Genomic DNA, 27,845 nt, shown 5'->3' with positions numbered 1-27,845 from the left:
GTTTAAAAGTGGAGTCATTTTAAAATACCCCATTTAGCAGGGTAAACAACCTTCATGGTTTCTGTGTGTTTAAATATCTAAAAAAAATAATACATGCATGATTTTGGGTGGGTGGAGGGGAGCCTAGGGCGCCCAATACCCTTGCACTGGCTCTGGGCATACCATTTCTCTCGCCCATCTCCCCCATAAGCGGCCATGCACGCACAAGATTCCCTCCTTTACAGCCACTAGCTCCCCCCCCTCCCGCATATAAACCGACCCACTAAGCTCCTTTACCCCCCCCCCCCTCCCAAACTTTACATACAGGGGATTCTCATTCATGAAAACACGACTAGAACACACCAACCTCCATTCTTCCCCTCCCCCGGGCTCTCTCTCGTCACACGCGCACACGCCCCCTCACCGGACACAGTCGCGCGCCCCCGCCGGAGCAGAGGCAGCTGCAACATGTTCGGGCTGATCCGGAACTCTCTGTTCGGGAGGACGGAATCCTGCCCGCTGCAAGTCCTCCGAACCGGGGTCAAGGTGAGAGGAGTGAGGGGCTCAGTCGGGGGGGGGGGGGGCAAGGTTTTACAGCCCAACGAGAGAGACGTGTAGGGAGCCTCCTCCTGCGGGAAGTGGCCATAGATTGCACCCCCCCTCCCGGGACTCGGCCAATAGGGCGGCTAGGCGCAAATAAGGCGCACATATGCCCGTCTAAAGGTCCAGGCGGCGCATGCGTGCGAGCGAGTTATTCCCGGTGATTTGGGGTTCAAATCGTGGCCTTTAGGGGGTGCACGATGTCAGGTGGTTTATTTTTTTTAATTCTTTATTCATTTTCATCATTTTCAATAAGTGCAATACAAATTAAATACATTTTATATTTAAGACATCACTTAATACTCTTTCAAGAAACAAATCAATCTATATCCCTCCCCCCACCCTATCCCATAACTATTATAAATTTTTAATTTAATAATCAAATCTTCAAAAAGCTCATTACGATATACATTTCATGTCCATAAGAGATAATAAGCACTAATAAAGAAACCCATACATTAATTTTACAAGAATTCAGGTTGTTTATTTTTGATGAGTAAAATGAGAAGGGCCTGTGTTATTTTGCATCACGCGGGCCAGTAATACGCGTGTAATTGTAAATTGCTCTCTTAAGTGTAAAATGCTTTAAGCGCACAGTTCAGCCAAATATACGGATAGTTTTGAACCCTTTTTAACAGGAAGCTGCTCAGAAAGCGACACGCCAAGGTTTTTTTCACCCCCCCCAAATTGTGCAATACATAGCCTGATTTGTTTTAAACAGTACAGTTATATAAAACATGCTTAAAAGACAAATGAACTGAACCTTGATAGAATGAATATCAAGCAATTTTGACTTGTCAGTGGTTTAAGTTTGTATGTCCAACTTTGTGAAAGGTGAAGCTACAGGGAGGTGGGGAATACCAGGCCCCCACCCACTAAATTGTGTAAAGAGGACTAGAGAGGGGAATTTTGCTGAGTGTAAATTAGGAGCTATTGTAGATTAAATGAGGCCCAGCACAGCACTGTATGTTGTGCCTGCAAATGGCCCCCTCTGCCCAGCTAACACTACAGACAAGGGGAACAAGAACATAAGAATATCTATACTGAGGAGCTCCTGAGCGATCTAGACAAGACGGCAAGCAGGCACCCCTGCAGTCACCACCTGTCCGTTGGCATCGGGAGGGGAGGTGCTCTCTCCTAGCTTTAAAACACCTGACTGATGCGGAACGTGGGCCAAAATGGCAGGTTATGCCCCCTTCTGAGCCACTTCAGAAACATTAGGAGTACTGAGCCGGAACGAGGAGAGGAAAATAGGTAAGAGGAAGGCGAGAGTCATCCCATCGGCCCCAGGTGTAGGACCAATGGATTGTCACCTGCATCCCATGTCGACAATATCTTTGGGAGGTAAGATTACTTTACAATCTCATTCTGCCTCAGTCTCCTCTGGCGAACCTTTACCTCCACCTCAACCAGCCTTAAGTATGCAGGAGAAAACTGGTTCTACCTCCGAAGTTGAAATGGAACTAGCTTCTCTTAATTTGTCTGATTTGGAATCGGCCTAACACCATCAGGAAAATCTGCTACAAAATTAACACCTGTCCAAATGCCTTCAGAACCTGTTAACTACTTTGGAAGGTGATAAAGCTATTGCCTTACAAGATGTTTGGACAGTGGTAAATAGACATGAGAGCTCATTACAGAGTACAGTTGTAAAACTCTGCCAATTTTCTACTGAAAGGTGGATGCTGCAGAGACGGGATCGGGATGGTGAAGGGGACGGTGGTCCGGTGACAGGGCAGTGACGGGGACAGATTTTTTCCCCCTTGTCATTCTCTAAATCTGCTGCCTCAGGGTGTAACACGAGCAACCAGATTGGAATATAAACAAAAAAATAAAATAATTTATACTCCAGTCACTGTTCTCAAAAGCTATAATAAAGCTCAAAAGCGTTCCTTTAACCCTTTCAGGACCAAGGGACATATTTGTCCCATAACTTTAAAATCCTATAAATTTTGATTGGGATAGTCTACAGTTCTAAATTTGATATGTACGGATTCCATATGATACTACCTTTATGTAAACAAACTGGTTCCGACATTCATTCATTAGCGTCGTTGCTAGATTGACGAGAAGATTCACTTGCCACACTGTCCATAAGCCAGAAGTGTGATTTTTTTAAATAAAAATAATGATATTTCACAAAAAAAATCAATTTTTTGGCATCTGCAAGCCCTTTTTACCATAAAAATGTCGTCAAAACCACAAAAATTGGCCTACGATCCTTATGGTCCTGAAAGGGTTAAAGTGGGACACAAAACGCGTCTCCTGCATCTCAAGATGGCTCCTCACCGACTCGCCCCGATGAGGTGACCACTCAACCACCTATAATAGCCACCATTGTGGAGGTGGGAAGGCCCTGCTCTGAGGCTTTTCCTTCTGTTTCATTTGTTGTGGAGCCTGTGTTGTTTTATTTTACACATCTGACACCTTGCATCATTTATGTGGAAGAGTTATAATACATCAACCCTTTGAAGAACCATTTCAGTTGAGCTAACCTAACAATGCTGCTGTGTTGAAATATTTCTGAGAGTACCAAGCACTAAAATATCTCCGTGTACGAGCAACCGCTGAAATAGATTATATAACGTTTTATAAAGCCCAATCCGAATTCTAAGGGCAGGGCTAGAACTTTGGAAAAGGCACATTTAAGTTCAGAGAAGACTGGACTGGAAGGTTTCTGGGGGGGGGGGGGGCGGAGAAGTTCAAACGTCAGCAGGCTAAAAGCATTGATACTTTGAAACATATCTGTTCCTTTCAAACTGCCCCTCCCTTTTCCAGCTCGCCAAGCACACAGAGTGCCAACGTAGATAACGGTAGAGAGAGATAGGTCATGCACAAACAGATGCGTATGGGCAGAAAAGGGGTACACGTAGGCAGATACGCTAGAAAGAATTCAATAAGGCATGCTCCTCTCCTCCCCTCTGCAGACATCCCTTGTCCCTGCCAGGCTGGTTCATTGTGATTCAGCATGTATTTCATTTTGTTTCTTGTAAATTCTACTGTGAGACTTTCAGGGGCAGAAACAGCTTAGCTCTGCACTTGAATGTTTTTGATCACTCAAAACGTCCAAGTGCCGATTTTCGAAACCAACTTCAGGACTTCTAAGCTAATATATGCTTTGAGTTCTAGGGCGTGTTATGGGCGGGTTTAGGCTTGGACGCTTTGCAGCTATAGTCGAGGGTTTTGCAGGGCATCCTAGACCAGGGGTGTCAAAGTCCCTCCTCGAGGGCCGCAATCCAGTCGGGTTTTCAGGATTCCCCCAATGAATATGCATGAGATCTATTTGCGTGCACTGCTTTCATGGTATGCAAATAGATCTCATGCATATTCTTTGGGGAAATCCTGAAAACCCGACTGGACTGCGGCCCTCGAGGAGGGATTTTGACATCCCTGTCCTAGACGGAACATGGACGTTTTTGGCTAGACCTGTTTTAGAAGCGTTTAAGTACTATAAAGGTCTCCAAACTGAAGGATTATGTAATGAGCCCCCCCATACTCCCCCAGGGGTCACTGACCCCTTTCCCACCCCCCCCCCCAAACTGTTTAACTGTTGGCATCCTTCAAAGTAGTCTCCCAGCTTGTCTTCATGAGGGACACACCATGAATGCGCAGTATTACAAGTCATTTCTGCAGTACCACCTTCATCATCAGTACGGGTCCTTGAGAGCCGCAGCCAGGTCAGGTTTTCGGGATATCCACAATGAATATGTATGAGATGGATTTGCATGCACTGCCTCCTTGAGACGCAAGTCTACCTCATGCATATTCATTGTGGATATCCTGAAAACCTGACCTGGCTGCGGCTCTCGCGGACTGGAATTGCCTACCCATGGTTTAGAGAAACAGCTAACATTTATTACTTGTTTGTTAATAAAACGATTTAAAATGTTGAGGTTTTTGGGTTTTGTTTTGTATTTTTGCTTCTCCCCTACCAGACGTTGCTGCGCTCATCTCTCATCTGGTGGCAACATTAAGAAATACATGTCACACACTTTCAAACATACAGTATATATGTATTAGATTTCCAGTAGTGTTGGCACAGGGGAGTGTGTGGTATGGGTTCAAATCCCGCACTGCTCCTTGTGACCCTGGGCAAGTCACTTAATCCCTCCATTGCCCCAGGTATATTGGATTGTAAGTCTATGAGGACAGACAGGGGAAAATGCTTGAGTACCTGAATGTATCCCACTTAGGTTATAAGTGGTATATAAATACTAAAATAAATAAAATTTTTGAGAGAAAAAAAATAGTTGTTGTGACTTAATCAATCCTCGTATACAGTCTCCTAAGGGCCGATGCTCAAAAGCAAACATGACCGCTAGAGGCGATTTAACCCTCTGTTGTAGTTCCTTCCTATTTCTCCTACGGTAAACCGCGTCGAGCTCTACGAACGTGGAGATGATGCGGTATACAAACCTAAGGATTAGATTAGATTAGATTAGATTTGCGCCAGACTAGTGCCCGCTTTAGTGAGAGTACAGAGTGCTCAGAGTGCCCTAGGGTGGGAGACCATGTGCATGCCAAAGATTAGCGCAGATAGCTTGCGGATGTAGTCGAGTGGATGTTAATGAAATCATTTCCTAATGTTCAGAGAACAGCGCACAAAAAAAGATTGCCTTGCTGCTGGAAAAAAATAATGCCAGCTCGGAGCAGGCGTTAGCATGTTTGAAGAGAGGATTTTATTTTATTTGGAAGCAGAAGGATGCCTGTGCAAGCCCCTGAGCGCTGGTGGTGAGAGACGAATGTGTGCGGGACAGAGCAAACCCAAAAGTGAAAGCACACGTTGGCGCCTGTTTTCTGCACTTAAATACAGTATAAACCTTTCAAGTGAAAAAAAACCCCTTTATATTTAAAGGCATGGTAAGAACAGTGCCGTTGGAAAAAAGACGGCTGAGGGGAGATATGAATGAAGTCTACAAAATCCTGAGTGGAGTAGAACGGCTATTTTATCTTCCAGTTACATCTTTGCTTTCCTGACTGCTCGACCAACCTTTTTTAACTTTGCCAGATATTTTTGCCTGTCTTTCTCTTTCTGCGATCTTTTGTAGTTTATGAAAGCTGTCCTCTTTTTCCTTACCTTCTCAGTTACTACTTTTGAGAACCAAAGTGGCCTTCTTTTCCTCTTACTTTTACTTACTTGCCTCACAAAAAGATTCATTGCCCTTACAATAACTCCTATCAGTTTTGACCACTACTTTCCTTCTTCTTGCCTTGTCTATTAGATGTCAGTAGTGCTGTACAGATGCTCATAAATCAATCCTCTCCAACATACAGTGCAAATCAGAGACTAAGAAAGTGGTTAAAGCCAACAAGGCAGGTGATTAGGAAGAAAGAACCATTCAGAAATCTCAATCTCACCAGAGCAAAGCACAAAAATGACACAGAAAGTATTGACCCTCCAGAGCCTGAAGACCTTCAGGGTTTCCACTTCTACTTGCCTGCCAAAGCTCAAACAATCCCTTAAGTCTACTCCAAAAGGGGTGTGTATGAGGAGGGTGGAGGGAATCAGGGGAGCTGCAGGGGAAGGATCACTTTGCAGGATAGGTGCAAACGTGTTGGACACCCCATGAAACTTTCACCATATCCCTCGCTACTCAATTAACTTTTAGGCCCCTCTGTCATTTTTATAACCAAACTCAATTATAATCGGCCGACATTGCCCCCCCCAGAGTGATCCTGTAAAAATGAATATTTGAACGTCATACTTATTAATAACTTTGTTATGCTTATAGATACATGATTGGGGGCAATTTCCCAAAAATCTACTCTGGTAACTGGGATACCTTCCCTGTGAGTCAAAATTTAGACTAGTGCTTCTTTGAGTTAGTGAGGCTGTCTGTACATATTGTTTTGTGTTCACAGCTGTTGCTCTTTTCTGCCCCTCGGAAGCTACTGCCCTAGGCAGCTGCCTAGTCAACATATTAGTTAAGCTGTCCCTGTGTTTATGTAAATGTTGAAAATGGCTGTGCAAACCTTGGTCGTGGCCTTGTGTGGGAGTAATACAGTGGTCATGGAACTGAAAAGGGAGAACAGCTAGTGGAAGAAATGGATTAGTGCAGGGGTCTCAAACTCCCTCCTCGAGGGCCGCAATTCAGTCGGGTTTTCAGGATTCCCCCAATGAAAATGCACGAGATCTATGTGCATGCACTGCTTTCAATGCATATTCATTGGGGAAATCCTGAAAACCTGACTGGATTGCGGCCCTCGAGGAGGGACTTTGAGATCCCTGGATTAGTGGTACCTCGCTTTCATTGGATTTAAACTGAAAGGAAGCCTAGGTGGAGGGAAGAAAGCGAAAATAGAATAATCTTCTCAGCCCAGAAGGAGATATTGGCACCACCCTGCTGGTTTACTTCTGTACCAATACAATAGCAGAGAGGCCACACTGCAGGCTGTTGCATTCCCCCCCCCCCTCCCCCACTCCCAGGCAGGTGGGGTTTGTTGGCCTCGGTCTTATCTTACAGACCTGTTTGTTCAGTTTTAGTCAGCTTTATTTATCTTATTGGAAGTCTAGGAGAACACTTTTCTGAAGTCCATTCTGAATTGTTTTTACCCTGGGGAGGCCTGCCTTGGCTCGTCACTCCTACTGGCTTATTCTTTACAAAGCCTTTTCTTTGCTTAAGAACATAAGAGTTGCCATACAGGGACAAGCCCAGAATCCTGTTTCCAACAGTGGCCAACTCAGGCCACAAGTACCTGGCAAGATCCCAAGGAGTAAAACAGATTTTATTCAGTAGATTTCCCCCAAGCCATCTCAATAATAATACATTTTATTTTTATCCCGCAGTACCTCTCAGTTCTATGCGGTTAACAATAATAAAAAGCTGATCAAAACAGCAATAGCATTGAAATTCGTGATAGCATCAGACAAATTTATCATAAAGATAAGTTTTAACATTTTTCCTAAAAATTTGTTAGGCGTTAGAAGCCACAATCAAGCCACTTAACGTTTTACTCCATTTACCAGCTTGGAAAGATAAGAGTTCTTCCAAGAAATCTTGTATGCATACATCCTTTTGTTTTCGGAAATTATCCAAACCTTTTATGAACCCTGCTAAGCTAACTGCTTTTATCACATTCTCTAGCAATGTGCTAAGCTAACTGCTTTCATCACATTCTCTGGCAATGAATTCCCGAGTTTAATTACATGTTGAATGAAGAAATATTTTCTCTGGTTTGTTTTGAATCTACTACTTGGTAGCTTCATCACATGCCCCCAAGGCCTAGTATTTGGAAAGGATAAACAAGCAATTCACATCTACTTTCCACTCCACTCAGTGTTTTGATAGACCTCTATCATATCTCCCCTGAGCCGTCTCTTTTCCAAGCTGAAGAGCCCTAGCTGCTTTAGCCTTTCCTCACAGAGAAGTCGTCCCATCCTTTTCATCATTTTTGTCGCCCTTCTCTGTACCTTTTCTAATTCCGCTTCTCCCTTATCAGTTTTTTTTTTCAGGCAGGAGAGGGAAGGACAGAAGGGCAGAGGATTTGATACAGAAAGCTTGTATTAGAGGTGTGTGCTGATGGCTTAGTGCGCAGTTCCTAACTCAAAAATAATGCCCAATTTTTGCTTAACAATGCAGTAAGCAAATTATATGTAAATAGGACCTGCGTAACTGGTCAAATAAGGCAAAGCATATCAGATTCATGCTTACAAGGTTCTGCACTAAGGGCAACTAGTGCTGTGTCTACGCCAGATCCTGGAATGGCACGCATGTGTCTACGCACGTGTCCTGGAATGGCATTCCAGGGGAAATTCTAGAAACGGTGCCCTACCAGCGCCTAAGTGAAGTAACAAACACCATTTAAAACGGCACTGTTAAAGTTCCTACTGGCACATAAGCGCCAGAATTGTACCTGTGTCGGTGCTTTAGGCCGCTGAATGCCACTATGAGTGTGGCTAATGCCAGAATTGGAGTTAGGCGGCCTAAAGCACCTTACTAGGCGCGACTTGTAACGAAGATAGGCGCTGGAAACTTAGGCCTGGAAAACCCTGGCCTACCTTTCCGGCGCCTATCTTTCACAGAGGCGTGATTCTCTGTAGGACGCTGCCGCGTGATTGACACACGATCGGCGGCCACTTTTTAGGCGGCTGCCGATAGTGGTGCCCTATAAAGAATCCGGGCCTCTAGGGATAAAGTTTTGTAATGCTCTGATGTTTGTGCTGGTTTATTTATTTTTTTGCTCAGACCTGTGAACAGCTGCTCTTAGCACAGAGCCGTCAGTACCCCCTATTCTGTCTTTTTAACCCATGCTCTTCATGGAGGCCATAAAAAAAGAGGCATTAATTTTTCACAGATGTTACTGCAGAAGGAGGAGCTCCTCAGATGTGGGGTGGGGGTTCATGCAGAAAGCTTTGCAGTGAAACCTGCCCTCTACTGCAGAATTACCTCTAAAAAAAAATGTTACCGCTGTGTGCTATAACCTTTGAGTGTGAAGTTCATTGACATCTCGAAGCAGGGACTTTAGATCATTTATTATTCTATTGTCCATTTATTATGAATTTTTGGAAATCAATTTGGGACCAAATTAATTGTTTATTGGACAACCCAGTGGCATTATCATATGATACTGTGCTGTTTGGTATGGCAATGAGAGCAAAAAGTCAGATTTCTTGAAATAATAACAAATTATTACTTATAATGACTGGGGTTGCCATTCAACAAATTATGTATAATTGGAAAGATTGGAGTAGATTAAATTATAATTTCTGGTGGAATTCCTTATGTCATGTTTATAAAATGGAGAGATTTATTGCAATACAGCGAGGATGTTTTAAGAAATTTCAAGATGTGTGGGAGACATTAACAAAATATTGTACTGATTAGATGACATTGTTTCCCTTAAATTTACAAGTTCAATGGTGAGGGGGGAGGGGGCAATTTTATTATTGCATATTGTACAAGATATTTGATTATATGATAGGAAAGGGTGGGTGATAAGAGCATATTATTTGTCCCATTGATGATTATTAAGTGATATATTTATTGTTAATTTGTTAGGACATATTGTCACACTTATTGTAAGTCTGAAAATGAATAAAGATTAAAAAAAAAAAAAAAAAGAACTTCATTAACAAATGTCTTTTCCTTTCAGTGCCTAAGTAGGGTGACATTGAAGAAAACAAAACACCAAACTGCTGGTGCCCTGACCAACTTTTTGCAGGACCCCTAGTGGCCTCGCTTCTTCCCGCTTCTCAACTCACCCTGATGCAATTTCCCCCATACCCAACAGTCAGAATAATAAATAAATAAAAATACTTGTTTTTCTAGTGGGTTTCCCTGTCTCTGACCATAACCCCAGCATCAATACAAATGTCCCTGATGGTCTAGTGCAGTGGTTCTCAACCCTGTCCTGGAGGACCACCAGCCAGTCAGGTTTTCAGGATAACCCTAATGAATATGCATGGGGCAGATTTGCATGCCTGTCAGCTCTATTATATGCAAATTTCTCTCATGCATATTCATTAGGCCTATCCAGAAAATCGGACTGGTCTAGTGGCCTCCCTCTCTCCCACCAAATCCCCTGTCTTCAGATTTTAAAAGAAAAGCTCTCTGGTGTCTAGCAGCATACCCAAGCCCCCTCAAACCCATACCTCAAAAGAGACAGGAGCGATGCCCACTTGATCCTGCCTCTGACACTGCCATCTTCAAAATGGTGGTGCCATGCCCCATGCGGTGCATCCAATGACCCGGAAGTAATTTCAGAGGGAGCCAGGCTGGCGCGAGCATAAGGCTAGAATAGTTTCTCACACTGGCAAAGATTTTTAAAGAGGTAGCTGGGGAGGTGGGGGGGGGGGGCAAAGGAAGAGTGGGGGTGTGGGGAGCGGAGAGGTTCCGGCACCCCCACTCCTTTACTATGCCACTGCATATACACACTCTGTTAGTGAAACCTTTGTGTACTGCTCAGAGATGCATTTCCCTCTGATGTCACTTCTGAGCCCCGCGACCCGGAAGTAATTTCACAGGGAGCCAGGCTGGCACGAGCATAAGGCTAGAATAGTTTCTCACAATCACAAAGATTTTTAAAAAGGTAGGTGGGGGCGGCGAAGGGAGAGTGTGGAGGGCGGAGAGGATTCGACGCCCCCCACCAAGATGGCACCCAGGGTGGTCTGTCCCCCCACCCCACCCCTTTACTACGCCACAGCATATATACACTCTGTTAGTGAAACCTTTGTGTACTGCTCCCAGCAAGATGTGGGTTGTGGAAGTCCTCTGCTTTTCCTGTGCTTGTTGCAACAACAGTGGCCAGAAGTAAAGTAGCAGGGCTCTTTTCAAAACCCATACCACAGGCTCTGAATCTGGCCTTTGTGCTGCCTTTTAACAATAACTCTCTCTTGTTCTCTCTGTCTATCCAAGTTGGATTGTAAGCTCGTCCGAGCAGGGACCATCTATAAATGTCAAAATGTACAGCGCTGCATACGCCTTTCAGCGCTAAATAAGTGATAGGTAGTACTAGTAGTTCTCATGGGCTGTGAGCGTAGCCTCCATACCATAAGTATCACTGTGTTTTGTGGGGCCCTTCTCCCCCCTCCCAGGCGGTCTTGTGTTTCCAGCTTTCATTGTGTTGGTGTGACGGTTTGTTGTGTCTATAGGATGACGTACACTATGAAGAGAGAGTGTATGATGCGGGAAAATATGCGGCAGTGGAGGTGACAGGAAAGCCATTCGATGAGGCCTCACGGGAAGCAGTGCTTCAGTTATTGAAGTACGTCGGAGGAGCCAACCAGAAAGGTGAGTAGTAATTCACCACTTGGAGCATACAGGGAATGATTATTTGGACTGTAGCATTGACTGGCTCACTTTATGGTCTGCTACTCTCGGCACTGTTGTTCTTCAAAAGAAATCCAAAGGGAAAACAAACTGTGGAAAAACACACAATGTTCTTGACTTTCCTTTATTTCTTAAAGATATGTATGGACAAGTCTAATAAATGTTGGCACTGTCATCTCGAAGCAGGGACTTTAGATCATTTATTATTCTATTGTCCATTTATTATGACTTTCTGGAAATCAATTTGGGACCAAATTAATTGTTTATTAGATAACCCAGTGGCATTATCATATGATACTGTGCTGTTTGGTATGGCAATGAGAGCAAAAAGTCAGATTTCTTCAAATAATAACAAATTATTACTTATAATGATTGGGGTTGCCATTCAACAAATTACGTATAATTGGAAAAACTGGAGTAAATTAAATTATAATTTCTGGTGGAATTCCTTATGTCATGTTTATAAAATGGAAAATTTATTGTAATACAGCGGGATTGTTTCAGGAAATTTCAAGATGTGTGGGAGCCATTAACAAAATATTGTACTGATTAGATGATATTTTTTCCCTTAAATTTACAAGTTCAGTGGTGAGGGGGATGGGTGGGGTAATTTTATTATTACATATTGTAAAAGATATTTGATTATATGATAGGGAAGGGTGGGAGATAAGAGCATATCATTTGTACCACTGATGATTATTAAGTGATATATTTATTGTTAATTTGTTTGGACATGTTATCACACTTATTGTAAGTTTGAAAATGAATAAGGATTTAAAAAAAAAAAAAAAAAAAAGATATGTATGGACAGTGGTGAAGTTAGACCACATCAAAATGTAAAAGACTACCATGATCTGACACGGGCTGTGTTTCGGCCGACAAGCCTTTTCAAGGGTCCTAAAGTTAAAAACAATGTATACATGAAGAATAAAAATAATAATAAATACAGTTAGAGCAAATATATGATGGTAGTGAGACCCCTATATATTCTGGGTATTGAAGATCCATGATGTGGTAATAAGATGAAATGATAAGAAGAGAGATGATCTTTGAATAGTGAAATAAAACAGTGAGGGCGTGTCCACATGAGGAGGAAGGATTATGCTATAAAGGGGGGGGAGAAATTAAATTTAATGAACAGCATACCAGTCAAGGTGGGTAGTTGGTAAAATGGAAATGATGGTCACGAAAAGTCCTTAAAATGAGGCAAAACTATGGAAGCTAGTTAATTACCCGTGGTCTCAAACCCAAACCCTTTGCAGGGCCACATTTTGGATTTGTAGGTATTTGGAGGGCCTCGGAAAAAAATAGTTAATGTCTTATTAAAGAAATGACAATTTTGCATGAGGTAAAACTTTACAGTTTATAAATTTTTCATTTTGGCTAAGTCTTAATAATAATACTGTATTGTCATTTATAGCTAGAGACATATGATCAAGAAACTGTTTTATTTTACTTTTATGATTATGATAAACATACCGAGGGCCTCAAAATAGTACCTGGCGGGCAGCGAGTTTGAGACCACTGCTAATAACTAATGTTTGCATCTTTTTTTAAATTTAAACTTGTCTCGTCTTTTTTTTAATTTAAATTGTCTTCAGCAATAAACCTACAATTTTCTCTTTATCCCTAGTCTTTAAATCCCCCCAAATTTTCACTTGCACAGAGAAATGCCCTCTTCTCTCGGAACATCTTAGAAGGAAGGCTACCTGGGACCATTCCTTTCGATAGTTCTGATTCTCTGTGTCCCAAAAATGGCAAAAATGGATCAGAATCAAGTATACGTGGAGCGAGATTTTAGAAAGGAGGTTTCAATTTAGAAAAAACCAGATGCCCAAGTGCAGGACATTCGACTTAGAACAAGATTTGCTGACATAGAGCCTGTTCTAAAATTCAACATCCCCTGTCCCAATCCCTTTCTCCCAGGTTTGTGAGAAATGACTTAACATAATGGCTTGAGGTGTGTTAATCTAGAATTTGGGTAGTACCATATTTATTTATATTTTATTGCATTTTGAGTGTAGCTTCAGCCTACGATGGGGCTGTAGTATAATGGTTATTGCAGTGGCCTGAGAAACAGGGAAACTGGGTTCAATTCCTACTGCAGTTTCTTGTGATTGTAGGCAAGTCACTTTACACCCCCCTCCCCCCCATATGCCCCAGGTACAAAATAAGTACCTGTATATAATCTGCAAACAGCTTTGATTGTAGAGAATGACACGGTGACAAAATTCATCACCGTTCCCGTCCTCGCGGATAACCGCGGGAAACCATCTTCATGTCATTCTTTAAGGAGAAAGGGAAGAATCAGAGTATAATTGGTCACAACCACTGACCCACAAGCTTTGCTTTGAAGAATGCCGGTGTAGAAGGACTGAGGTTGAGATAGACACTACAGAATGACAGTCTCTTGTATCCAGAGCAGATATTGTGATGTCATAATGCCTCATTCCATCAGTGCCTAAGAGCCAATCACATCAGTGATGTCACAATGGCTTCATTATCCTTGGCTCACATAAGAATCAGAGTATGAATGGCCACAACCACTGACCCGCAAGCTTTGCTTTGAAGAATGCTGGGGTAGAAGGTCTGAGATTGAAATAGACACTAGAAAATGACATGGGATTATTTCCCGCGGTTATCTGCGGGGACGGGAACGGTGATGAATTTTGTCACCGTGCCATTCTCTAATTGTAACCACAGAAAGGTGATATATCACATCCCTTCCCCTTTCCAGTTGCTAGGGATATTCATGTATAACCGCAAGGTAATGGCGGAATAGAAATCCCTAATGTAATGTAATGTAATGTAATGTATAAAGCTTGTTCCCTGGCCAGGATTCCTGAAGCAAGAACATAACAAGGCTCTCCTTCACCGCCCAGATACAACATATCGCTGAAGCCTGCCGCTTCTTCCTCTATAACAGTGTTCTTCAACCTTTTGACACCTATGGACCGGCAGAAATAAAATAATTATTTTCTGGACCAGCACCAGTCTGCGGACCAGCAGTTGAAGAACATTGGGCTAAGTTGTGGGCCAGACCCCGCCCATCTCCACCCCAGACCCCGCCCCCATAACAGTACTAATTGTAACACCATTTTTTCCATTCATTTTTCATATATATATATATATACACACACACAGAATATAATCTTATTAAGAACACATAATGGTTAACCACAAAATTAAACTACACTGTGTTTCTCAACATTCATTCCTACCAGAAAACAGATAACCCCTATGCAAATACAGGACCAAAAACAAAACTCTTAAGATTCAAGTCTCTGCATGTAGTACAACCCCAGAGAAAAAGAAACAAATGCATTTCTTCCTGAACAGTGCAAAATGCAGACAGCAGATGTAAATTCTCAAAATTGACACAATTCAATCACTAAATTTAAAACTAAAATCATTCCCCCCTACCTTTGTTGTCTCCTTCCCTCCATGCTGTACCTTCCCTTTAGGCCTGCTCATGTCTGGCCATTTTATGCCGCCTCCGGTGTTATCTTTGGGCCGGCTCCCTCTTCGTCACTGACGCAGTGCGCAAAGATGCAGGCAGCGGCTCCTTGCATGTCTCCCGCACCTGATCGGAAAGCCTTCCCTCTCAGGTTGCGACATCAGAGAGAAGGTTCAGGTGCAGGACTTGCGTAGGAGCCGCTGCCCACGGCTTTGTGAACTGCGTCAGTGAGGAAGAGGGAGCTGGCCCAAAGATAATGCCGCATCGATTGCAACGCGGACCGGCAGCTGAAGAACACTGTCTCAGGCCCGATGCACGTGCCGGCCCTGTGGACTGGCAGGAAATTTCTGCGGACCGGCGGTTGAAGAACACTGCTGTATAATCTTAACAAAATCCGACCCTTCCTCTCTGAGCACACTACAAAAACACTTATCCATGCCCTCATTACCTTGCACTTAGACTACTGCAACTCTCTACTCTCAGGCCTTCCACTTAGCCATCTCGCTCCCCTCCAGTCCATCCAGAATTTGGCTGCACAACTCATATTCTGTGAGAGCTGCTATACTCACGTTACCCCTCTCCTAAAGTCACTTCATTGGCTTCCCATTCGTTTCCGAATACAATTCAAACTCCTCTTACTGACCTACAAATTCACTCACTCAGCTGCCCCTCACTATCTCTCTTCTCTTATCTCCCCCTATGTTCCCCCGCGAGCTCCGCTTAGCTGTTAAGTCCCTCCTATCTGTGCCCTTTTCTTCAACTGCCAACTCCGTCCCTTCTGCCTTGCTGCACCATATGCTTGGAACAAGCTGCCCGAATTCCTATAGTGGGCTCTGTCTCTGGCAGTGTTCAAGGACCAGTTAAAAGCCCACCTCTTCGAGAGTGCTTTCGATTGCTAACTCCTCTCACCTTGCGTTCTGCATCCCCAACCCTATGGGTCATGTCTGTCTGTCCAAGTTAGATTGTAAGCTCTTCCGAGCAGGGACCCTGTATAAATCTCAAAATATAGTAATATAGTAATAAGGCTGCCTTTGGTTAAAGCTGACATGTTTATGTTTGAATGTCCTTGTGTGTTTGCACTTTAGGTGCCAGCATGGGGATGACAGCGCCAGTCACCATCACTGCCTTTCCTACCGAGGATGAGTCCCTGCAGCAAAGGGTAAAGGTTTTCCTACGTATTCCCAGCCAGTTCCAGGAGGACCCACCTGTTCCTACCGAGAGCGGCATCAAGATCGAGGAGAGAGAAAGCATGACTGTGTATTCCACGTGAGTGCTAGTTGCAGTGAGTGGTTGTCCCATGACAGAGAAATATTTTCAATTGTGGCCTGCTGGAAACCCATAACCTGCACGAGAACATAGAATGTGCCATGCTAGCAGTGCTCCCTCTAAGGGACAAGTTCTAAAAACATTTTTTTGTGTGAGCACCAAGTTTTTAAAAAACAACAATTTTCCAGATTTGCAAGTATTTTTGTGAGCGACCATGTAAAATCTGTGAGCGATGCACCTAGAATTTATGAGCGATTGCTTATGTACTCAGCTTAGGGCAGTGGTCTCAAACTCAAACCCTTTGCAGGGCCACATTTTGGATTTGTAGGTACTTGGAGGGCCTCAGAAAAAATAGTTAATGTCTTATTAAAGAAATGACAGTTTTGCATGAGGTAAAACTCTTATAGTTTATAAATCTTTCCTTTTGGCTAAGTCTTAATAATAATATTGTCATTTATAGCCAGAGACATATGATCAAGAAACTGTTTTATTTTACTTTTGTGATTATGATAAACATACTGAGGGCCTCAAAATAGTTCCTGGCGGGCCGCATGTGGTCCCCGAGCCGCGAGTTTGAGACCACTGGCTTAGGAGAAACATAGCATGCTAGTCCAGCGGTGTCAGCTTGTGGCCAGTCTAGGTGGGTCACATGGAAGATTTTGGAATTATTTTGGACTCAAGTGAAGGTTTCTGCTTAATGTCACACAGATGCTAAAAGACAAACAAAAATAATGTTTTAGGAATTAAATTTTTTTTTAAATGGAGAGTAAACTGAGAACATTGTTATGGTTCTATAGGCCTCATCTCATGAAGGATATAGTGAAATTAGAAATGATTCAAAGAAGGGTGACAGAAATGATAAAGGGGATGAAACAGCTCCCATATGAGGAGGCTAAACAGATTAAGGGGCTCTTCTATTTGGAGAACAGATGAATGAAAGAATTTGTCCCTGTGGGTTCGCTCTATCCCCGTCCTGTCCCCACGAGTTCTGTCCCTGCCCCATTCCTGCAAGCTCTGTCCTCATCTGCACAAGCCTCGAATACTTTAAAATCCTAAGTGTTCGAGGCTTGTGCGATTAAGGCAGAGCTTGCTGGAATGGGACATTGACAGAACTCGCGGGGACGCAACAGGGATATTGAGATTCCATGGGGACAGGGTCAAATTTGTCCCAATGTCATTCTCTGAAAAATCATGAGTGGAGTATGAAAAGGATTCAGGTCCCAATTCCTGCCCCATACTTTCTCCGTCTCTGTCATATGTAAGTCAGGTACCTGGGGACACATCTTAAAGACCAGAAACCATCTTTCAAATATGTCCGTCTTTTACTATGAGTTTCACATCTTTTATACGAATCAGGTTTGTCAGCATGTGTCAGCATGTGACGTAAGGTCACATGAAACTTTAAACACATCAGCATTTTTCCTATCTAGAGATTGAAGTCCAAAAGGTAAGAAAAAGCCTTGACCAGCAGAGCTTCTTAACTAAAGCTGTCTGTAAATACGGCTTAACAAAACAATTGAATTCACTTCACTACAACTCTGTTTAAACATTCATGTCAAAGAAAGAAAGACAAACATAGATGTCCTTATACCATCTTCAAAGAAGGGAAAGATAAACAGGGCCTACCTTTGCATCTTTAAACAACATATGCCTAAGGACACTTACTAAAGTTCTGATACGTGTCCGTTCAAATCCCCTCTTACGTCATGTAAATGACGTCACAAATACACAGCATGAGCTGGAAGGGAGTGATACCCTAGGTATGTCTCTCAAGGAGGGGTCTTTTTAGGAGCTGTAATACGAATAACACAGTACATGAGCAGTCAAGACAAGAGTGCAAATAATAAGAGATTATGCATTCAACTAAAGTGCTGATCCCAAAAATTAGATAAATCAGAGTTACATTTGAACTCAGCAAAGAGGTCTGCTAATTTCTGAATGTCCATAGGAGGACCTATATTGTCAGAAAGAAAAGTACAACAGCTTAAAGTACTGAGGAGAATTTTTCAGAATTCTCAGCTAGAATCATATCTAGGGCCATATGATTTTGAGAACCATCTGAGAAGTGGAGCCTAATTGATCAGTAATACTTTGCAAGGCGTCCCTAGAATAGTTCACAAAGCGTTGCTGATTATAATAATTTTAACTAATCCAATCAACATTCTTATTAATAGTAATAAAGGGAATAAGGAACTCAAACCCAGCCTTAACCTGAGCTCGGGCCTTAAATTCATCTGGGACCCCTCTTGGGACCCCTATAGCATCTATGTATACATGTGATCAGATTTATATCAAGACAAATAAAAGGAAAAACCATGTGAATAGGAAGGATGCCTTTCAGAAAGAATATGCAGAAGCATAATAACCTTAACTAAAGTGCACTGGCCTATCCACTGGCTGGGTAGCTTAACAGGGAGCCAAAAGTCTCCATAAAGCCAGTAAATATCAAATCTGATGCAGCAACAATAGGGCATACCTATGAGCCAAGACAGAACAATAACCTGGGGGTAAATTACCTACAAAACTACTCTGTGTCAGATTAGAAACATGACATGTGTAATTGCCCTTATAGATGGTAACGGCAATATCAAGCTTTTGCTGTCCTGGCAACAAAGGGTATTTAGAACACCGCAGTGCACAAAGGGGATAGGTAAATAACCCAAAAAGGCATGGTTGGATACCAGGAGGGAGGTCCAGATGTACGGTTCCTAGATGGGGTCTAGCTTGAGCACATATGTAACAATTACTCTTATTATGTTGATCAGCAGTGAATTTCATCCATTCTAACCAAAGGTTACGTTCTGAAAACCCTACCTCAACAGCCACAATATCTTCAAAAGTGGGATTGGCAATAGCCATCATGTCAGTAAGTTTATTGAATGTAGGGGCCAGTGGGTTAGTATTTTTTGGGGCCCCCACAAAATGGCGGGAGAAGATGAGTGGAGGTAGATAGATCCCGTAAGAAAACTGATGATAGCTAGACCCACCCTTAAACCACATGTCCATAATGTACATACCTTCATCAGTAGGTCTAGGGTTGTCAATAGTAAGAGAAAGCTTAATAATTTGTGCAGGAACACTTTTCCTATAACAGTGTCCAACCTTATGAAGGGCCATACAAGTAAGCAGTGATTTACCATTTTGGTCCACTGTTTTTCAGGGTATTTTCTAGTTTATAAACCCAGTCAGTATCAATATTCCACCCTACCACTCCCCAGAATGCACACTTAACCCCCAACGTGAGTCAGTAACATATACATATATGTCCTTAGTTTTAGGAATCTCTGAGGACCAATGGCACAGCCTTGGGATATCAATTGATGAACAGTCCACAATGTCACAATACTCAAAGGAGAAGGTGGCAACTTGCACACTGCTGGAATTATACCAAAGGGTAGCATCGGTCTTTTCTGGATTCCAATTGAAGGACAGCCTTTGCGAGGGAGTAGTCCAGCTTGACGTCGTGTTCGCAAAGAGGTGTCGGGGGTGCTGTTTACAGCAGGAATGTCATTTACAGATGGGTATGGGCAGAAAGTGTCGTGGACCCAGAACACATCATCCCTGTAGACCCAGTTAGAAATGATCCATACAGGGAGAAAAACTAGCAGCAGCGGTGCCAGTAAGAGAATGATAAAGTTGGTAGAATGCTGCAATGAGATCATCATGTTGTTCCACTGGAGGAGGTGAAATCTGCGCAGGGAAGACTTGCTTCTGGGGTTTTAGGTTAACCCTCTTCAAGCGACTTGCGTGGATCCAAACAGGAAACTCCTCAGTGAGTGCAGCGGGCCTGGTCACAGCGATCACAGTAGTGGGAAGGCCAAAGGGGAAATCCGTCTGCTTCCGATCCTTGGAAAGCTGCTGGATAATCACCAGGCTGGAAAAAATGGGTAGGAATCTGTGGAGAGAAAGGAGAAGTGCAAGACACGTTTCTTTGAACAAGCCCTAATATTTCAATTAGCTTTTGGACGTATTCCTCCTGTATCAAGGGAAAATCTACCCATGGGGCGGGGAAAGGTCATCCCGTGAGAATCTCAAAGGGAGAGCAGCCAGATGTCTGTGCATACAGAAAGAGATACTTGAAAAGAAATGCTTGAAAAGCATTCCAAATATCATTCAGCAGCTGTACTCCAATGTGATCCAAATAAGAGATAGAAAACAAGAGAAACCATGTTGCCTGTACTGAATGTGGCAACATGCACAATACCAATTCATTCACTTAGCATAGCCATGGCAAAAGAGAGACAATACTCACTTACTTAAGGTTCTTAATTGAACAATCCAAAAGGATATGTTTTTTCGTGCTTCATATAACTATTATGCACTTCAGAGAGACCATACTGATGTACTGAATGTATTCAGAAATGTATATTGAATGGATCATATGTAGGGAACACCACGAAATAAATGCTGTATAAAATAAAGCTTTTTCTTATAACCCCTAACTAAACTATATTCAGAATATAAAAGCTAAAAGTAAAAGAACATTGCGCAGTTAGGCTAGTAAGAAGTGGAAAAAGAGCTCTAGAAATGGCCAATATTATGTATCCTGGGGTACCCACTAAACTAAAACAAGTAAACATGACACAGACAAAACATAAAGTTTTAAGCGTGGAGCTATTACTCCATCTGTCAAGTGTGCAGGGCTGAATTTAACTCTGCAAATAAACACATTGATATAAAAAAACCAAAACAACAAATAATGTATATCATAACCATCTCATATTTGGAAAAAGGCATAAAGCTAATGTCTCTTTGGAGCGTCTCTATCTCTGCAGTGATAAAGAGGACCCATGGAAAACATTAGAAATATCTGTGCCAAAACTGATCTGGGATGGCTATGTATAAATCCGGAAAAAACCATTTTAAATTAGCAACATCCTAATTTCAGCTAAAACAATAGAAAGGAATTGTATTTCCCAATTTATTTTCAATTCACAACCATGCCAGCTGTAATTATTGAGCTATATATCTCTGTATCAAGGAGCAAAAGGTCAAGAATGAAAATATCACTAGCAAGAAGTTAAAATGTCGAGCGAGCACTACGATAACCAATACCATGATATTGGGCAATGAATAAGGGAGAGCTAGCAACTGGTATCCAGGGTTTCCCCTCTTTGCACCAAAGTCCGTCCAAAAGGGCGGCTTTGGGCACCTGCCAAACGCCAGGCATCAAATTCAGAGGAAGCTGTGAAAAAAGAGAGGAAGAGAATCCTGTTCACCCTTGAGACCCAGAAGCCTATTTAAAAGAAGGGCTTGAACATCGTGAAGAGTGTGAAGGATAATGAGGTGACCAAGGGTCAAAGAAGTAACCATCTCTACCACCATAGCACAAGCAGCCAGGGAACTTAAACAGGAGTGACTATAAAAAAAGGCAACAGAGCGTAATTTACCGCCATGTTCTCCCTTCATGGTGTTACAATAGTCCCAAACAAAGAGATAAAACATGTGGGCATAAGCAGGAAAACCCAAACTTGAGCTAGAAACCAAAGCACATCTTAAATGTCCAACATTTCATAAGTCCATCTGATAAGAGCAGTCATTTCAGAAACCAGGGTCTGTCTCAAAATCTGGTCATAGAAGGAACAAGCAGAGATCCATTGGCGGCAGTGACCAATCATAGCAAGAAAAGTAAGCATGTCTTTCTTGGTAGCTGGGCGGGGCAGACACAGAATAGCAGCAGTGCAGAAAGTGCAGATTTTCCTCTGACCATGAGACAGGACAAAACCCAGGTATTTCACTTCAGATGTACACCAGTGCAGTTTATTTCGTGACACCTTGTGACCACACACAGACAACCATTATAAAAGGTACAAACTATCAGCCTGACAGGTCTCCTGAATTATGGAACACAAAAAGTTGTACAAAATGAGAATAGGACCATGAGGGGCAGTGCATGACTTTGTAGAATAGCCCGAAGGACATTCCACACTAGGTATACTGTTGCTTAAAGGTGAAGGCAAAAAAAAGAGCTGAAAAGCCTCACCAAAGGGACTAAAATAAAACATTCTTTAGGATAATGACAGAAAAAAATCATTGGCTGCCGGTGGAATGGTGGAAGAAACATAAGGGCAATGAGAATTACCAAAACTCTAACAGCCCTAATAATGCCATCAGCTTTGGCAACAAGAGCGATGGGCGTATTATAAGAAGAGATGGTGGTTTTGATAATGCCGGAGAAAAGTCAAGAGACGAGCAGTGGAATCTCACCTTACTGCTTTATAAAACCAAGAATGAGTAACTTCAAAGAAGCACTATAGGGGGTCAGTGGAAGCCCAAACAGAGAAGTCTGGGGGAAGGGACAAAAACATTCATGCACAGACCCTGATAATGAAAGCAAAGAACAGATTAGCTTTGCTCTGCACAAGAAAGAAAACCTCTAAAACGGAATTTTTTCTTTTTCTTTTTTTAACTACAAGGGAAAGATCTTAGACTGATTCAAACAGCGCATTCAATTCATTCCACATAACAGCATGTCCTACCTCAGTAGTAAACATTGGTGACACAGAAAGATGGGAGCTGAAGGAAAAATGTCATACATACACACAGCCGTACAAGTCTCATTTGTCTAGGAGTAACCTAAGTGCCTTATTACTCATTACAAAGCCAATATAACAATGCAAAATATTCGCTTATCTTACCTTATAAGCGAGGTACAGTAATAAGAGACAATAAAATCTTATACTCTATAAAAGTGTTAACCTTACAAATGACAGAGTGGGCAGGGGGGTTCTATAAATAATTTCATTCTTCCCGAAAGAATGGCAGCTGCTTATATATATGAGGGGTGCTTACCGAAAGTACCCCGAGATTTTTCCCAAAAAAACTCCATAATAGAACCCAAAGCTTGAACTTAAAATAAAGGGTTGGGTACAGGTCACCACTACCCAGTGAGTATTAAAGAACAGAAAAAATTCAGAAATACTCACAAAATACCGGTGATATCATCTGCCCATCCCGGACGAGCCCCCAACTGAAAAGGATTCAGGTCCCAATTCCTGCCCCATACTTTCTCCGTCTCTGTCATATGTAAGTCAGGTACCTGGGGACACATCTTAAAGACCAGAAACCATCTTTCAAATATGTCCGTCTTTTACTATGAGTTTCACATCTTTTATACGAATCAGGTTTGTCAGCATGTGTCAGCATGTGACGTAAGGTCACATGAAACTTTAAACACATCAGCATTTTTCCTATCTAGAGATTGAAGTCCAAAAGGTAAGAAAAAGCCTTGACCAGCAGAGCTTCTTAACTAAAGCTGTCTGTAAATACGGCTTAACAAAACAATTGAATTCACTTCACTACAACTCTGTTTAAACATTCATGTCAAAGAAAGAAAGACAAACATAGATGTCCTTATACCATCTTCAAAGAAGGGAAAGATAAACAGGGCCTACCTTTGCATCTTTAAACAACATATGCCTAAGGACACTTACTAAAGTTCTGATACGTGTCCGTTCAGAGTAGAACAGTTAAATAGGAAACAGTGTAACCTTTTAAACAGCACAAAAACAAGAAGACTCTCTGTGAAACTAATGCCCAGCAGATTGAAAAGTAATCATAGGAAACTCTTTTTCAAAAAAATTTTCACACGGAGCATAGTTAAGCTGTGGAATTTCTTGCCAGGGATTGTGGCCAATGTAGCTAAAAGTGGGGTTCAGAAGAAGTTTGCACAAATTCCTGGAGGAAGAATTTCTAAAAGTTATTTGACAGGTAACTTTGGGAAATCCATCACTTTTTTCCAGTTGATGTATAAATTGCACTTTTCAAAGCATTCTCAGTGTGATGTACAGAAATATCAACAAATTCAGTATATAACATTCAATAAACACTTTGTATGTACTATAGATATGAAAGGATGATTGCAGAACAATCTGGAAATAGTAAGAGGTTTAAAGAGATTTGGAGTCCATTGGAGGCATTTGTCAGGCAACAAAATGATTGAATCCTTAATGTCTGGATTTTCTTAGATTTCTACACACATCCAGGTAGGGAGGGAGGGAAGGGGGGGATGGGTTGGGTTAATGTGTTTCAGTTGTTTGCAAGAATATAAGTGCTGTTACTTATATTGTTGATTGTATATTTGTTGCACTTTGTATAAGTTTTGAAAATCAATAAAGATTTTAAAAACAAAACAAAACGCACAAATATGAAACAGTAGCTCAGCTGTTAAAGCAAATGGATAAGATTGGTTTAGCATCCTAACAGCTACTGCTGATCCAGACTGGCCACTTGGAGATAGGATGCTGGATTAATGGACCTTGGTCTGATTCATTATGGTTTTCCTTATGTTTACGCTCTGCTTTTTACAGCTGCTTTTACATAAATGTCTTTCTAGCTCTCTCTCTCCCATTCTCTTTTTGACTCTCTGGTTTTCTTCTCACATTTCTTCTTGCCTCCCTCCATTTGACTGTCTGCCTCTCTGGTTGTTCCTGTGTTTTCTATATTTTTTCTTCTTGCCTCCCTCCATTTGACTGTCAGCCTCTCTGGTTGTTCCTGTGTTTTCTATATTTTTTTTCTTTACACACACTCATCTTTATCTCCTATTTCTCTGAAATATTTTCTATCATCTCTGCATCCCTGTGGTATTTCCCCCTTCTCATTTTCCTCTCTCTACTCCACTGATATCTCTCCCCTAACACTTCTGCTCTCCCCCACTACACTGGCTGTTCTGCACTGCTGTTCTTTCCCATGTTTTCTTGTCTCTCTCCATTCCTTCTCTTGACTCTAGGGTCCATAACAGATGCTGTGTGCTTTATTGACAGGCAATTTGGCGGTTATGCCAAAGAACCTGACTATGTGGCTCATGCCGCCAAGCTGCGCTCGGCCTTGGGGGATGAAGCAACATACCACACCGACTACTACTACTGCAACGGCTACGATCCCCCCATGAAACCCTACGGCCGACGCAACGAGGTCTGGTTGGTGAGGAAAGACTTGAGTGCATAAGCGGAATGTTCCGCGACTCGGGGCAAGCAGCAAACCCAGGAATATCCACGCCGGAAGCATGATGGACGATATAATCTTATCCTGCTGGTTTATGAGCTTTGTGTCCTAGGTTATTAGGTCAAATTTAAGAGTTAAATCAGGAGCTGAAACGCCGAAAAGAATTGAGGGCTACATTGATTTTTAAAATTAGTAGCAAAATGTTTTATTGTACAGAAGCTGTGACTCGTAATATGTTGTGAGCAGTAGAGATGACAGACATGGTTCTACATGCAGAGACTTTTCTTTTGGTTCCCAGAAGCATTGGTGGTTGTGACGCAGCAGAATTCTTTCAACGCCATCCTGTGAACACGGGGAGCGTTGTCTGCTCTTTCAGGAAGGCTGATCGGAACTTATCGGTGTTTTCATCCTGTGTGCTTTGTTACCTTTGAGGCCAAAATACATATCATATATGGAGCAGCATTGATTATGAGAGGAGATACACGCACAGCTGTTGCCTAATGGTCAGAAGGAAAATGGTGGCCTGACACAGAGTGATCAACGGGGCTCGAAATAGATTTTGTCTCCCTATGAGCTTTTAATGCCAAGTCGCTGCCCCTACTCTTCCCAGATCTGTCATAGAGAGATGCCTCTGTATTTATGCTGAAAAGTTATATTTGAAACACAGTAGGCCAAACAGTTCATTTGAGAACAGCAGGTTCTGTTGGATCTTTCGCATTGTCAAAATATGCTGTATGATTGCGTTCAGATTTTTTTTATAAGACTAATGTGCATTCATTTTTCTAGCACACAACACAGAAACTTGGTTGTCACACCAAAGTGTCAGAAATTATTCACATCGTTAGTTATCAAAACAATTCCTCTCCGCACCAGCAATCTAAAGCACTTGTCAAGCTTCAGCCACGGGGGTCAACCCTTAAAATCAAAAAGAACTTCATTTTCATTCTCTCAACCATAGTAAAGAGCTGTAATGCTAACTTGTAAGTTACTTTCAGTCGTGGTGAACAAACTGGTGTTTCTCGATGTCATCCGGAAACAGATCTCACACCAGCCAGTAGTTGTATCTCTTCTTTTGTGATTTTTATGCATAGTTTTTCTTTTACACAACTGTGTTTTGGTGCAACTAACATGGCCTGTGAAACTGCCAGAGAGTTCATCCATACGCCAGAGATGCCAGGCCAGAACTCAAGTCAAGCTTTAGTGACTTATGGACTTTAAATGGATTATATGGTATTATTAAGTTTAAATAGTAATAGTGGTATTTACAGATACCAGACGGGGAGTGTTGTGCCCCCCAATTCATGTGTGCAGTTTCATGTATGAGATAAGTATATGGAGTGTTTGATCTTCGACATGTGGGCAGAGTGTGTTCTGTTGACTCAAGCTCCCAGAGTGCTTAGCTTCTCCCAGAGAGCCTAGCTGCATCCAGAGGGCTTTAGCCTGCCTGCCCTTTAGCTTCTGTTAGAGAACAGTTGCCATTTTGTGAGACACCACATGACTGTATGAAACCTTAGGACAAGCATTGTCTCCTCACCAAGTTTTCAACCTTTATTTCTGTTAGCCTAATACAACTTAGGTTTAGTATTTAAGTCTGGAGCACAGTGTTATTCCCCACAAGGTATGTGGGTACACTCCCAGCTTACACCTGCTTCAGTGAGAAGATTCTGTAAGAACCAAACTGCCTTGAAATCATCCAACTGTAAGTGTGCATTCTTTGCTTCAAGTTATTAAAGAAAGTTGTTCAAAAACCTGCGGAGTCTTACTGATAACACTTAAGGTTACTGAAGTAAAGGGTTTAACTAACTGGGATTCTCTGGGAAATTGCCAGCCTATCACAGTGGGACTCTGTCAGCAGTTCCTGGTAATTAAGCAGGTGCCCAGCTTTAACAGTGACAACAGACAGAACTCACAAAAACATCGTGGAGAACATTACACATTTTCCATTTACCATCACAGCTTTATTACATGTCATCAATGAATAATTTATAACATATGGATTCCTTTACAGAAGAACATTTAGGGGATAATTTAGTAATCACTACTCACTACTGTATTTATAGTGGAAAAAAACCCCACTTGATAAATTAAATGTTTGTGCTCTGCTTGCACTAGTAGCTACATCATTTTGGTAATATTGGTTTAGAGGGGGGAACAAGAAATCCTATCTTTTGTGGGCAGAATTGTCCATGTCCATTGAGATATCAGTAAAAGGCAATCTGGATAAGGCCACAAGGGTGTCCACTCTCCACCAGATGCGCTAGGACAGAAGTTTATCTTCAACTTTGAATAAGTCTATGGCTGTCCCAGTGTGTTCCAAGCTCGCCTGTATCTCAGGAATGCAGGGGATGCAGATAGGGCAGCATTAACACTTGGGTAGGTCAAAGCCAAGCAAGCATGTTGGGCTTCCCGCCATTACAAGTATATTGCTATAGGTTAATGTGCTGGTGTTCACACAGTTGTAAGATATCTAATTATGTTTCATGAAGGTGGGGGAGGGGATTGAAACACCCTCCAAACCTAGCAAGCACTCCCTCTTCTATGACCTCAACAAGCAGGTGGGGAAGAGGGTTGAAGGAGGAAAATGCACAACAGAGACAGATACCAAGTCTTCTCAGCTTCTGCTCTAATGGCTCTGGGAAGAGGATGCCAGTGTTTAGCGTCGGCTAATGACTTGGATGGCTGATGATGACACCATCTTTTTCCTAGGGTTACCATATGACTTCAGAAAAAAAGAGGATGTCTCAATCCTTTTTCTGGAGCCATATGATAACCGTACTATATACAGTGGTGCCTCGCATAACGGCCGCCTCGCACAGCGAACGCTGCACACA

The 27,845-nt window shown here is 42.2% G+C and overlaps 2 protein-coding genes across 4 annotated transcripts in view; one reads left to right on the top strand and one right to left on the bottom strand.

Annotated features, from left to right (window-relative positions):
* Nucleotides 1-534, bottom strand: part of CHADL (chondroadherin like) — a 45,578-nt gene extending 45,044 nt beyond the window's left edge. The window contains exon 1 of one of the 3 annotated variants that reach the window (XM_033935059.1): nucleotides 404-534. The gene's annotated coding sequence lies outside the window, so the exon portion shown is untranslated. Of the gene's footprint in view, nucleotides 1-346 lie in introns of all 3 variants that reach the window. The other 2 variants (XM_033935060.1, XM_033935058.1) reach the window with 2 other exon arrangements.
* HEBP1 (heme binding protein 1) lies at nucleotides 398-27,749 on the top strand. Its single transcript, XM_033935062.1, has 4 exons — nucleotides 398-525; nucleotides 11,171-11,309; nucleotides 15,891-16,071; nucleotides 24,834-27,749. The coding sequence occupies exons 1-4, from the start codon at nucleotides 448-450 to the stop codon at nucleotides 25,015-25,017; spliced, it is 582 nt and encodes a 193-aa protein (XP_033790953.1). The 5' UTR covers nucleotides 398-447; the 3' UTR covers nucleotides 25,018-27,749.
* Nucleotides 27,750-27,845: the final 96 nt, after the last annotated feature.

Source organism: Geotrypetes seraphini, chromosome 2 (assembly GCF_902459505.1).
Source record: "Geotrypetes seraphini chromosome 2, aGeoSer1.1, whole genome shotgun sequence".
In the NCBI taxonomy this organism is placed as follows: Eukaryota; Metazoa; Chordata; class Amphibia; order Gymnophiona; family Dermophiidae; genus Geotrypetes; species Geotrypetes seraphini.
Note: the sequence above shows the minus strand (reverse complement) of the source record. Positions and strands in the feature narration are given on the sequence as shown.